The sequence below is a fragment of the Sinocyclocheilus rhinocerous genome, unplaced genomic scaffold (assembly GCF_001515625.1).
Source record: "Sinocyclocheilus rhinocerous isolate Xijiao unplaced genomic scaffold, SAMN03320098_v1.1 scaffold351, whole genome shotgun sequence".
Taxonomy (NCBI): Eukaryota; Metazoa; Chordata; class Actinopteri; order Cypriniformes; family Cyprinidae; genus Sinocyclocheilus; species Sinocyclocheilus rhinocerous.
The window spans coordinates 166,910-180,648 of record NW_015639774.1 but is presented as its reverse complement, the minus strand read 5'-3'; the positions used below and the strand labels follow the sequence as shown (position 1 = coordinate 180,648).

At 38.3% G+C, this 13,739-nt stretch overlaps 1 protein-coding gene across 1 annotated transcript; it reads right to left on the bottom strand.

Moving 5' to 3' along the window:
- Positions 1-8,615: 8,615 nt before the first annotated feature.
- LOC107751865 (alpha-N-acetylgalactosaminide alpha-2,6-sialyltransferase 3-like) lies at positions 8,616-12,539 on the bottom strand. The gene is made up of 3 exons (XM_016567631.1): positions 12,435-12,539; positions 9,069-9,189; positions 8,616-8,778 (listed from the first exon to the last, which is right to left on the bottom strand). The coding sequence occupies exons 1-3, from the start codon at positions 12,488-12,490 to the stop codon at positions 8,710-8,712; spliced, it is 246 nt and encodes an 81-aa protein (XP_016423117.1). The 5' UTR covers positions 12,491-12,539; the 3' UTR covers positions 8,616-8,709.
- Between the last annotated feature and the right edge of the window lie 1,200 nt (positions 12,540-13,739).

Sequence of the window (13,739 nt, the reverse complement as noted above, 5' to 3'; positions counted from 1 at the left end):
GGAGCCCACTCAGGGCTGGACGGGACCAGCGGGGATGAAGGAGAGAGGAGAGGGGGCAAGTCGGCTTCCAGCTCTGTTTCCCAGTCTATAAGATCCCCCTCGAAGTCCAGCAGTCCCAGCTGTATAATCAGCTCACCCTCAGCCGCGGTGCAGTGGGCGGAGCTCCACTCCGCGCTCTCTCTGTCCGTGGCATTCTCCCTCGTGGTGGGCTCTGTTGCCGGCTCTCGCACCTTGACTGACGTCACTTGCAGCTCTGGCTCCGCGGCGATCCGTTGCTCTGTCGCTCCATGCGGCAACGGATCGTCGGCCACGGCGAGCTCGGGCATGCGCTCCGCGCAGCGGGGAGATGATGGGCTGGGCACTGGGTCAGGAGTGGATCCAGCGAGATCATTCATGGGGCAGATGGTGAATGGCGATCCATTTCTCGCCAGAATCCACTCCACGAAGGCGGCGAAATCCGCTCGAGGACCATCCTCGGACGATGGCGCATCGTCCGGATAGTTGGTGAGTTCGGCGAGGGCCAGAAACAGTCTGGTATGGTATTCTGTCACGATGCGCTACAGTGAGGAGCACGGAGCGAGGAATGAGGAGAAAACTTCCAACGAACAGACTTTAATTGACATCAAAGAAACCAGGAACACACACGTAGTGGGGAAAGACGACATTCAATACCAGACAAACTCGGAAAGCACAGACAGGACCTTAAATACATGGGGTAATTGACAACACACACCTGGAACTCAATAAACAATTAACAAGGGAAAACTGGGTCATGGAGCACATAGAGAGGGAAAACACACAGAATGAGTCCAGGGTCGTGACAACCATAAGTTTCAGCATCCATTACTCCAGTCTTCAGTGTCACATGATCCTTCAGAAATCATTATAATATGCTGATTGTGTTATAATATTTGTGTTACATTTCATCCTACCACACATTACCATACATTTTTTTTCCAAAGAAATTAATACTTTTATTAAGCAAAGATGCATTAAATTGTTGTCAAATATTTATTTTTCAAATAAATGAGTAAAGTAATGAGAACCATTATTGATAATTGGGTACCAATAAAAATTGACAATGACTGCGCACCAAGTCAGCATATTAGAATGATTTCTGAAGGATCATGTGACACTGAAGACTGGAATAATGGCTGCCAGGAATTCAGCTTTGCCATCAGCAATTAATTCCATTTTAAATATGTATATTAATATTTTAATAAATAAAATAAATAGAAAACTTATTTTAAATTGTAATAATATTTCACAATATTATTGTTCTACTGTATTTAAAATTTTAAAAAATAGAGTGCGCATAAGAGACTTCTTTCAAAAACATAAAAAATCCTAATTATTACAAACGTTTGACCGGTAGTGTATATATTGTACAACACCCCATTTCATTAAGGAATGGCTCACCCAAAAATGAAAAAAAAAAATGTAATTATTTCACCTTATGCCACTCCATTGTTAAACCGGGCATGTGCGTAGGATCATTTTCAAGCTAAAAGATATTCTAGAATGATCCATTCTTCCTTTTTTTTTAACAAGATACCAAGTCCTTGCTTTTGAAAAGCAGTCCCACAGCAGGATTCTATCATGACTTTACTTCACTGTGAGGGGTTTATTTTAGATATGGGTGTTAGATTTGGTTTTAAATCACCAAAAATCTTTTCCCATATTCCGTCTAGGTCATGGTTATGTTTTTTTTTTCTTCTTCCATGTATATTTTTGTACCACTTTATTATAATATTATAACTAAATCTTTGTGTCCATCTGTTTAAATTGTCACAACATTTTGTTATTTTTAATTTAACGTTGATTTAGATGCGAGTCTCATCATTAATTCAAATCAAAGCGTACTGTACTTTTCATTGCAGGTTGTGACTTTGGCACCCCTTTGATTTTATTTAAAAATTCAATGCAATTGAACTTTAAAGGTTTAAATTTTAATGGAATGTTTTTTTTTTGGAGTGTAAGTCTAATTTAAAAACCTAATTTATAAACCTAATTTATATTGAAAGAGCAAAATCTAGGGATCTGAATAGCATAAAAAATTGTTGGTGGGCTTTTGTGACCTAGGCCAGTTTGCAACCACATAGCAACATGCTAAAAATCACTTAGCAACCTAGCTTAGGAAGACCTAGCATCATAGCGAGTTTTGCATCACTGTAAAAATCTAATGCTGAAGTAATAGCTTGTGCTACTGTGATATGTACAACCTTCTCATCTATGCATTTCTTCTCACTTAATTGTAAAGCGATTTACAATTTTTTTTCTCTATTGTCCATCGGAATAACAGAATGATAACAGATCTGAATGATGATCCCTTTTTATTATTATTATTTTAATTTTTTTTCCCCCAGAAAATGTGGAAGTCATTTCAATGAGTCACAGTTAGAGGGCAATAATTGTAAAGCAATTGTGTCCTTGTTAGTGGGATTGTTACTTTTGGAAAGCACTGTATATTTGAATCTTAGTAGATTGCACTAACAATGGAGGGAAACACTCAGCAAATCATCGCACATCTGATTGCAGTGAATGTCCAAACCCTTAATTGTGTGAGGACATAAGCCAAAAAAAAAAAAAAGAAAGAAAGGAAAGAAAAAGACATGCAGCAAAAAGACAATGACTAGAATGAAAGTTAAAAGCAACTAAAAAAGGACACTTTACGCTGCAAAGAAAAGTGATAAAGTGTACACCTCAAGCTCGCACCCTTTTGAAACGCTCAAGAAAAGCACTTACAGTACAACATTTGATAAAGAAACAACCTAACAGGACAAGCTCAATGCAAAAGCCAGTATTGTGTTTTTCACAAACAAAAAGAAAAAGAAATGTGCTGAATTTTGACTCAGTCGGGCATCTGGGTGACTAGTCAACATTCACATGCTTGTGCTGAAGTGCTAAAGCTGCTGCAGGTTAGTGGAAAGGCATCGACTGCATCAGGCAGATCATGAGACCGAGATAACAGAACTCTCCTTTCGTAGCTCTGATATGCACAACATGGCCATAAGCATGTGGACACCCACTTCCAATTAACAAGTGTTGCTATTTCAGATACACCCATTACTGAGAATTTAATAAAATCAAGAATACAACCATACAATCTCCTAAAATGAACATTTTTAGAAGAATGGGGCCCTTTTCTGTTCCAGTCACTGTGTACAAAGAAAGGTTGATGGAAAAACTTGAGTGGCCTTCACAAAGCGTGACACGAATCCCACTGAACACCTCTGGAATTAATTTGGAAAGCTGAGTGAGCCAGACCTCATTACCCACCATCAGCACCCGACCTCACAGATGCTCCTGTGTCTGAATAGAAGCAAATCCCTGCATCTATATTCCAACATCTGGTGGAAAGCCTTCCTAGAGCTGTTATAGCAGCAAAGGAAGAACCACCTCCATATTCATGCCGATGGCTTTAAAAGAAGCACATAAGGGTGTGATGTTCAAGTGTACTGCAAACTAATTTTCAAAATCAGGATTTTTTTTATTAAATCAGAGTTTTCTATTAAAAATATCTGCACATCCACGAGATACACTATATTTCAAAAGTCTGGGGTCGGTAAGATTATATTTTTTTTTACAACTTTTTTGAAAAAAGTCTCTTATATTATTACAATAATAATAAAAAAAAACAATTCCTGTGATGGTAAAGCTGAATTTTCTGTCTTTCACATGATCCCTAGGAAATCACACACACACACACACACACAACTATATAATAATGATGATGATGATAATAATAATAATAATTATTATTATTATAAAAGTAATTATATAATTATTATATAGTAATAAATTAATAAAGAATAAATAAATAAATTATGTAGTAATAATTATTATTATTACTAACAACAATAATAATGGTGTTGATGTTGTAAAAATTTTTATATAAAATAATTTTCTTATAATTATCATTATCTTGCTTCAAGTATAAATACAACCACATTTAGTGAGGTTTATGCTTCACACACACACACACGCACACACACACACACACACACACACACAGGGGGTAAGAAAAACGTGATAAAACAAGAAACATGATAAAATATGAAAATAATTATCTTACACTACTTAGTTTCTCCAGTAAATGTATTTCGTTTTTGTTTTAGATTACATTGTTAAGGGAAAACAAGTCAAAAATACTAAAAATTATTTTTGCATTGTCCACATACTTTTGGTCATGAAGTGTATGTCATGAAAACATCAGGTATGACTGAGGCATGAACAACAGAAACTACAGTCAAAAATACATCGCAGAGTGAAAGTGCCATTTCTTGACCAGCTCTGTTTTATGTCACATGGTGAACAAAATCAATACAGAGGCCAGGAAATGACGATCCTGGGTCAGCACTCTGAGAAATTGAGCTGACATCAATTGTTTTAATGAACAGGTTGGCCAGAGAGGAGTGAGCAGTATCTCATCAAGGTGCTCCAGCACTGGCGCCTGTTTCCCGTTCTGTGTATCACTCTCATATTCTCATGCCGTATATAATTCTCTCTTCACACAGCCAGTGCATTCAGTCCATCTTTTCTCCAGGGAAAAAACTGTGACGGTGCTCACACGATGTCGCAGTGCTGGTCAAACATGCACAGAGTGGTGCATTAAAGAGAAAGGCTGTCCGAGCTGAGCTGCCAGATGATGTCAGAATCACAAGCTGATACGAAAACTTGTTAAGCACAGTATCAGCGATGATGAATGTTCTTGATATACATGCAAAAAGAGTGCATGAAGTGTTTGATGGGGAAAAACGACGCCAAGCACAGCGGACGTCTCAAAGCAGTAGGGGAGCACCAAAGACGCTGCATTGTCTGCTGGTTTATAAGATGCTACGATACTTAGCTACAGTAGATGATCAGATTAACCTGCTGATCTGACAACAGGGACAGTGTAGCTTCATCTCATGGGAATTCAGGATACTGACAAGTGGAGGACAGGAGTGTCATTTTTAAATAAGCAAATAAGGCATAAAAAATGAAGATAGGTTGCAATATATGGTACACTTCATACAGGCACAGTCTTGACATCCGAATTCAGTCATTCTGAATCGTTCCTCATGTCTTGTTCCAGACCTAGATATCGTAAGCAATGCTGCTTTCTTGTCATGGCATGTAACAACAGAATATCACTTTGTATTCTACAGTCTCAGATCAACAAACATGGATTCTACTCATGTATTCCTTTGTTCAGGGAATAAATAAAACATGGGGAATAATAAGTTCCTGAATGACCTATTAAGCAGTTCAAAGGATGCTAATTAAAAGTAAAACATTTAACAGTGACATAAGTTTTCTTAAGATTGGTTTCAGTCCAATGCTTGTCTATGAGAAACAGCCATAACATAATAATAAGATTATGTAAAAATAACAAGATTATGTTGCAGGCAATATAAAAATAAGAAGCATTGTGAATCATCATAATTTAATGTAATTTTAATTTGTCTATTGTTTCCTAAAGACTGTGTCAAACTTGAGAATGAGAGTGTTTAAACAGAAACATTTGATCTGATTTAGTACCATTACTAAAGTCTAAACTTCATTAGAGTTTGTAAATTCAATTAATTTTAGTGAATTAGTTGATTCAAAATTTTGATTCAGCTATTTGTTTGCACAGAATTCTCTGTGGCATAGGGTAGTTTAACAATGGCTGTTTAAAAAAATATACTGGTTGTAAAAATAATGGTTCAGATAAATTATTATAATGATTAAATATTATTCTTCCTTGGGTTTATGTAGGGTAAAAAAAAAAAGCATGTACTTTATTTCTTTGCATTAATCATTTTAAATCTAAGAGGCTACAATGGATGTTGAAATTGTTTATAACTGGGGGGAAAAAAAGTGACAGCAGTCTAAAAACGGGGTGGTCAAGTTAAAAGTAGTTCAACTTTTAACTTGTAAAAAACAAGTCTCTAAACTGAAAAAAAAGCTGAAAAATATAAATATACAGTGGGTGTTGAATCACCCCCCTTTAAAATAATCACATTTTGTTGCTTTGCAGCCTGAAATGAAGACGGACACAGTTTTATCCAGCTGTTATTTACTCAGTGCAACTTATAACACATCCAAGTGAAAGATATAACACCAACTTTTCATAAAAAATAAAAAATATAAAAACTGAATCACTGAGTTGGAAAAAGGATCACCCCCCTCCTAAAAAATTACTTTTAAACTCAATCAAGTGTAGCCAATCACCTTCTCAATAGCACACAAAGCCATTTGACATTCAGCTGTGATCAGCTGTGGTCATTTTGATTAGCTCAGCATGAAAAGAGCTTTCCTGGAGCATTTAAGTCCTTGGTAGTGCAACTGAAGCAAACAATCAACTATGGGTGGCAAGGCACTGTCAAAAGATCTCTGGGATAAAGTTGTGGACATGCACATGTCAGGAGATGGATACAAAAAAAAATTATTCAAAGGCTTTATCAATGCCTAGAAGCACAGTGAAGTCTATCATTAAGAAGTGGAAGGTATTTGGTACAACACAGACCCTCCCTGGATCAGGACGTCACTCCAAACTGAATGAAAGAGCCGGAGGTCAAAACTGGTCAGAGAGGCGACCAAGAGGCCTACAGCAACTCTGAAGCAGTTGCAGAAATTAATGACAAAGAGTTGTCATTATGTGCATATGACAACAATATCACAAATTCTCCACAAATGTGGCTGTAACAAAGTTCGTAGTTCGGGAAGAAGGAGGTGGGAACCGGCGAACATTTAAACACTTTAATAAAATAAACCAACACAAAATGAAAGTAAAGCGGCAGCCCCTTGTGCACACAAAACACAAAATAAAGTCCAGGCCTGGTCCTATCTCGTCCAACACTGTCGCCACTCATACTTTTATCCTTCCGGAGCTCCTCCGTCGGACTTGAGACCGGTGAGTGGCGCAGGTGTCGCGCATTAGCATTTACTCCACCGGCCTCGCTCCGTTCCCACGGCTCTCGGCCCTGCCCCTCTCGTCACAGTGACTTGTATGCGAGGGTTGCAAGAAAAAAGCCACTCCTCAAGACAGGCCACATGCAGTCACGACTGAGCTTTGCCAAAACACACCTTGAAGATTCTGAGGCAGATGAGACTAAAATTGAATTATTTGGCCTCAGCACCAAACGATATGTCTGGCGGAAAGCCAATACAGCTCATCATCCAAATAACAGCATCCCTACAATAAAGCATGGAGGCGGAAATTTCCTGTTATGGGGTGTTTCTCTGCAGCAGGGACTGGAGCACTTGTCAGGATAGAAGGAAAAATGTATAGAGCAAAATACAGTCGAATTCTTGAGGAAAATCTGCTGCCCTCTGCCAGAAAGTGGTCAAAAGGTGGTTTACCTTCCAACATGACAATGAGCCAAACACACAGTAAAACTGAGCACACAGTGGTTTAAGGAGAAAAAGCTGAATGTCCTTTCATGGCCTGGTCAGAGCCCAGACTTAAACCCCATTGAAAATCTGTGGAATGACCATCAAATTTAACTGAACTTGAGCAGTTCTGCAAAGAAGAGTGGGCAAATATTGCAAAGTCTAGATGTGCAAAGTTAGTAGAGGCATATCCCAACAGACTAAAGGCTGTAATTAAAGCAAAAGATGGTTCAACAAAATACTGACACAAGGGAGTGATCATTTTTCCAACTCAGTGATTCTGTTTTTTTTTCTTTTTTTTCTGACATACGCTGCATGTTTCTAAGCATTTCAGGGGACCTTTAAATCCCATTGAAAATCTGTGGAATAACTTGCAGACTGCAGTCCACAAACTGTCACCATCAAATTTAACTGAACTTGAGCAGTTCTGCAAAGAAGAGTGGGCAAATATTGCAAAGTCTAGAAGTGTAAAGTTAGTAGAGACATATCCCAACAGACTAAAGGTGATGATACCACAGGGCAACTTTTTTGAGCAATGTTGCTTGGGCACTTTACCGTTGAGAATGGGCAACCAATTTCTATCTGGATACGTTAGATTGGTGTGGGCCCTGCGTCTCACCTGGTTGCCCATTGACAGCAACATTTCCCAGCAACACTACTCAAAAAGTTGCCCCGTGTATCATTACCTTAAAGGCTGTAATTAAAGCAAAATGTGGTTAAACAAAATACTGTCACAAAGTGGTGATCCTTTTTCCAACTCAGTGATTCTGGTTTTTTATTTTTTTTTATTAAATGTTGGAGTTATATCTTTCACTTAGATGTTATAAGTTGCACTGAGTAAATACAGCTGGATAAAACAAAACCTGTGTCCGTCTTCATTTCAGGCTGCAAAGCAACAGAATGTGATTATTTTAAAGGGGGGTGATTCTTTTCTATACCCACTGTATAACTTTATAGATAATTTGGTATATCGGCCAGCCCTAAATTGAGCCCATTTGAGGTGATGAAAGCTAAAGCAAGGATGTGACATTCTTTGTAGATCTTTTTTGCAATACGTGTGCTCTGAAAAACATACAGTACTTGCTTGTCCAGATGAGTATAAAACGAGAACATGCAAAATACACTATTTGATCACACCATGATCAACACGAGGTTCATTAGAAACCAAATCTCTCTTCATGGTCACGTTGGGACTTACTTCACTCAGACAACTGCTATTTGAAGTCGCAATTGGAATGATTTGTTTACCCATTGCGTGGCACATTTTGTGAGCATTACTTTACGATGCAGGAGGAACGAGCCAACAGAGCTGTAGTATCAGGGGATATTCTGAAAGAAAGGGAGTCTTGGTCATAACAGCTGCCACTCTGGACTGAAAAACTTGATGGGGTGCGTCTTAGCCCACTTTGCGAAAACAGCCTTCTCCGTGATATCAACACGAGGTTCATTAGAAACCAAACCTCTCTTCATGGTCACGATGGGACTTACTTCACTCAGACAACTGCTATTTGAAATCGCAATTGGAATGATTTGTTTAGCCATTGCGTGGCACATTTTGTGAGCATTACTTTACGATGCAGGAGGAACGAGCCAACAGAGCTGTAGTATCAGGGGATATTCTGAAAGAAAGGGAGTCTTGGTCATAACAGCTGCCACTCTGGACTGAAAAACTTGATGGGGTGCGTCTTAGCCCACTTTGCGAAAACAGCCTTCTCTGTGATGAACCGGTGCCCGCCGTAAGGGGCACTCTCGTGCAGGAGGTATTCGGCACATTCGTCACGACTTCCTGCTTCATAATAGTGGTACGGCACCTTCCTGTAGCCTTCTGATCTAAAATGTAAAAATAAATAAATGTTACTTTGTTATTCCATCTCTATAAATCATACTATAAAGTGTCATTTTCAGGATATTTTAAAAGGCATTTACCATCTATTTTATTTCTGCATCACGTATTTCTGAGTGAAACCGAAAAAACATTGGAAAATGAAAAACGAGGATGTTTTTCTCTGTGATGCACTGATGAATTGTGCACAATAAAGACCAGGAAGCCTGTAGCAGTTTTGATGTTGTTGAAGCTTTAACCCATTGCTACTTTTTATTCAAAGACTGAGTGCTCTGAGTCTATAAGGAGAATTTCTGTGGAGAAATGGTAGCTCAGAAGGACTTTTTCCCCTCACAAATAGATTCAATTTTTCTCTCCCAGTAGCACCTGTTGAATTTTAATTACAAAAAATCCAGCGAGGTCAATTACAACAACAGCTCTGCACTGTATCCTAAAATAGAAACTTCCCAGAAGAACTGCCTTTCATCAAAATAACTTTGTTGTAGCCACTGTTTTCTCATTTGCCAGTCTTTACAGGTGTCTGGGAGTTGCTGTGAAATGAAAATTGCTCATTGTTTTGAAAGGGAGAGCAAAATGAATAAATGGCTGGGAAAACAGACTATAATAGCTTCTTTACAAACACGCTAATCACATCATTGCGTGCTATGCTTATGTCTATCTGCAGCAGAGGGGGGCGTGAGGTAGTTAAGGACACTATCATTAAAATGGAAACATAGTGTGAGATTCATGGTAAAGGGGTTTATATGCAGCCAGTGAACTACAGAATCACAGTGTCAGGAGACATGCATAACAGTGTGTTAGAAAACCAGACAACAGTCAGACTATTTTGGCAATTTTGGTAACAATATATTGCAGTAAGGATGAAAGAGCCCAAAATACTTTTTTAGAAAATTATTTTTAAAGTAAAACAAGAAATTTTACTTTTCTCAAAATACTAGTAAATAAAACAATAATACTATTGGAAAGAGTGTTTCAAATATGATCAGCTAATTACTAGAAACATGACCAGCTGAATGCTTGTCGCTTACCTCCCCATTAAAATATACTTTCACTTAAATTATTCTTTAATCTTCATTAATCGTAATACTTTCAATTAATCTGTAATAAAGTTATCATTCACTGTGGTCTATCTAAATATTTTATTCTGATTGTGCGTTAAAACGTAGATAAAATAACTTTGTAAATTAACCAAATTAACAGTTATTTTAATGCATCCAGTATGACCACTAGCAAGTGATCATGGTCAGTGGAGGACAGTAAAGAAGACTGGTTACAGGCCCCTACTTAGGCCACCCCTATGGAAATATTTTAGGCTGTAAGGACCTTTGAAATAACTGAAAACATATGGATATGGACATGTGCTGAAGTGATATGGAAATGTAATCAAACTCCCTTTAAGGCAAGTAATTTCACTCAGCGGCCATCTTTGAAACACCTCTTGGCATGCAAGTGCAGCTCCTATCTCTTTGAATGGGGAAACATCAAATTCTCCAAAACTGTTCGCCAAGTTTAAGATTAAATTTCATATTTGAAATCACCAGTGAAATCTGACAACAACTGGTTCATAAATGTTGTTTCTTTTCCTCAAATGGCGTTAAAAAAAGCTTATTTTCAGGCTAGACCAGCCAGTGCGCAGTCGTAAGCGTGCGTCTCAGAAAGCTGACTGTTTCTATAGCAAACGGGACTTCTAACGGCAGCTGTAGTGACCTGATGACTTTATCGATTAGCGATTGGCTCTTTTACTCAGAAGGCAGGGCTTCCTTCGATAGAGCAGCAATATTGAGAGTTGCATTTTACCCATTCAAAACTATACGAGTGACACGTCTTGGGTATTCTATAGTTTTTGATGTGGTCAAGACCTGCCTGGAACTACTTTACCAATACAAAATTAAGTGCACACCATAGAACATTCCTTCAACCAATCAGATTCATGCATTGAACAGCCCTGTATAAAATCGTTAAATGCACACTTAGCCGTGGATTATGCCTTACGTGGCAGTAGAGTATTTCTACAATGACTGGTAACCGAAAACGGTTGCTTTTGTGTTTTTTGATGCTACATCCACACCTCTAGGTGTCAGTATTAGTTCAATATTACATATCGGTCAGCGCAACATCAGCAAACAAAGACTGCTAATGAAATCACATACACTTAGTTTGAGCAGGTACTTTGTTTGAACAAGTAATTACTTCATGACTGTTAAAAAAGTACATTCTATATAGCATGAATGTATGTAGTATGAATTTAATCCGGACATACTGCATTAGCCATGGTGACCTACAGTGACCGCTGCTGTCATTCACAAATCCTCTCCTGTGGCTGGTTTTTAGACCTTTAGTATATTCTAACTGGTTTTCCTGTGTTATGTTCCTGTTTTCTTTGTTCACGCTTTTCATTTGTTGCCATGGACACTAATTATGTTATACACCTGTTATTATATTTATTATGAATAGACACTTGGTTCTTGTTTTACCTCTTGTTATCATCCGTATCTCTCCATATCAGATGCACACTTTACCATCTAACCAGAAGCAGTAGGTCATCTGGGATGTTTTCAGCTACTGTTTTATGAATACTGTGAATCCAAACATACCAGTCTTTTCACATACTGTTCTTCACATACTATATAGTATGCGATTTTGGATGCAGCCAAAAACTACTCCTTGTGTCTCGTTTCGTAGGTTGTGCCCTCCGAAGTTCACATTTGTTAGCTGCATGCTTCATCCAAGATGTCTCATTTCAGAAAAGTAATCATTGCAAAGCGAACTGTTATTCCTTGTGAGGTATAAATCATTGTAATTTCTTTCTTACTTTGGAATGTAATGGTTACATTTCTAAAATGAGGCAGCTACTGAGTATACCTTCAAATTAATGAACCGAATATGAAAGAATCACTCAATGGAACTGAATGTAGCACTACTCTTATCATGCAGCAAATCATACTGCAATTGTGTTATTTTACGTTAGGTACACATATTTTTTTGACGGGTTCAAAGTATGATAAAACATATTGCAACATTGCATGATCTAAAATGATAACTAGTGAAGAATTCTGAAGCAAAGATATTTGTTTGCATGTCTGTATTATGGCAGGGTGGACACTTCCCCCAATGTTTAAATGAAACCCACAGCGCTGCTCTTGTATCAGCTCTGCTCTCCTATTTCACTCTGGAAACAGGTGAAGCTTCTTTAAAGCCCATTGTCAAGTGATAGATTGCATGTCAGTCTTACTTGCAGTACGTGTCATTGATCATGCCGTAAACTCGGATCTCCTTGCACATGTCCATGGCCAGAATGAGTGTGAACCAACCGGTGCTGAGATACGACCCCGACTGAATCCTGCCAACATAAAATCATCACGTCATTTCAACATGCATTTGAGTGATCTATATTCAAATAATCTACAATATAGCTCCCAAAAATGCTGTGATATCTCTTTCAAAAGAAAAATGAAGCACCTGTGTGTAGAACATAAACCGAGTGAACCTTATAGGTGAAAGGGTGACCAGGACTAACAACATAGAAGCTGCTGTATACAGAACAGAAGCATCTCCCTTCACAGGTAAGAAATAATTAGTTTGTGTGAAATTGATTCTCAAAATCTGAAATAAGTTGAAGTAAATAAAGTCCCATCACACTTTAAGTGCACATGTGCTCCCTTGACTTGTATAAAAGCACCTCCACAGACTCAGTACCTCCATCACACAGTCCTGACGCTTATATTCCCTGCAACTTGAGCCAGTGAAACTCTCCCCCACAGGGCTCATGAAAGTGGTCAATCATTAAGACATATTAGAGCACGTGGCCATTTAGAGAAGATATTGGCACCTGTGGAAAAATCCATTTCCCAGGCGCTTTGTAAAGAACACCGGTTTCATCAGAAAGAGCAGACCTGCTTTCAAAGTACAGGCATTAATTCCCAGCCATCAACCCTCCTCTGCTCTGTGCAGCATTAAATTGCCATTCATACAGTTTCGGAGACATTGTTCAGCTGAACACAACACCCCTTAAAGTCCCCATGAAATCAAAATTAAAGTTTTTTGGGTGTAATATCAATATGTTAGTCTTAAGGTTATCTATAAGGCAGTGTGCTCCAAAACAGTGACAAAATTCGCATTTAGAAGATATAAGCATTAATAAGCATCAAAGCTTGTAGTTCGTCACTTCCGCCAAAACGGCTCAACGATTTTTTTGACGTCACATCGTACTTCAGGTTCTCATCAAACTTTCTGTCCAATCAAATGTGTATCGCTATTTGAATTCTACACAGAATGCTATATTTTATAGCAATATGGATGAGATTGTGGCTGGCATACCCTGTCAAATGCGGCTTTACGGAGCTAAACGGCTCTGAACGGCTCTAGCCCAAGCTGTGATATAAACAAACGCTATTGGCTATTTTAAAAAGGGGCTGCTTGATATGTCCCGCCCTGTCTTCTTGTTTCAGTTAAAATGACGTCAACACAGAGTAACGCTGCGTGTTTCTAAGCATTTCAGGGGACCTTTAATGACGGCTTCTCTGGTAGCTGAAAAACC

Excerpts from the sequence above, each read along its gene's own strand:
- LOC107751865 (XM_016567631.1), bottom strand. The coding sequence starts at position 12,490 with ATGGACATGTGCAAGGAGATCCGAGTTTACGGCATGATCAATGACACG. Across the intron at positions 9,190-12,434 it reads ATCAATGACACGTACTGCAA|ATCAGAAGGCTACAGGAAGG; the intron begins GTAAGACTGACA and ends TTTACATTTTAG. Across the intron at positions 8,779-9,068 it reads ACCGGTTCATCACAGAGAAG|GCTGTTTTCGCAAAGTGGGC; the intron begins GCTGTTTTCGCA and ends ATCACGGAGAAG.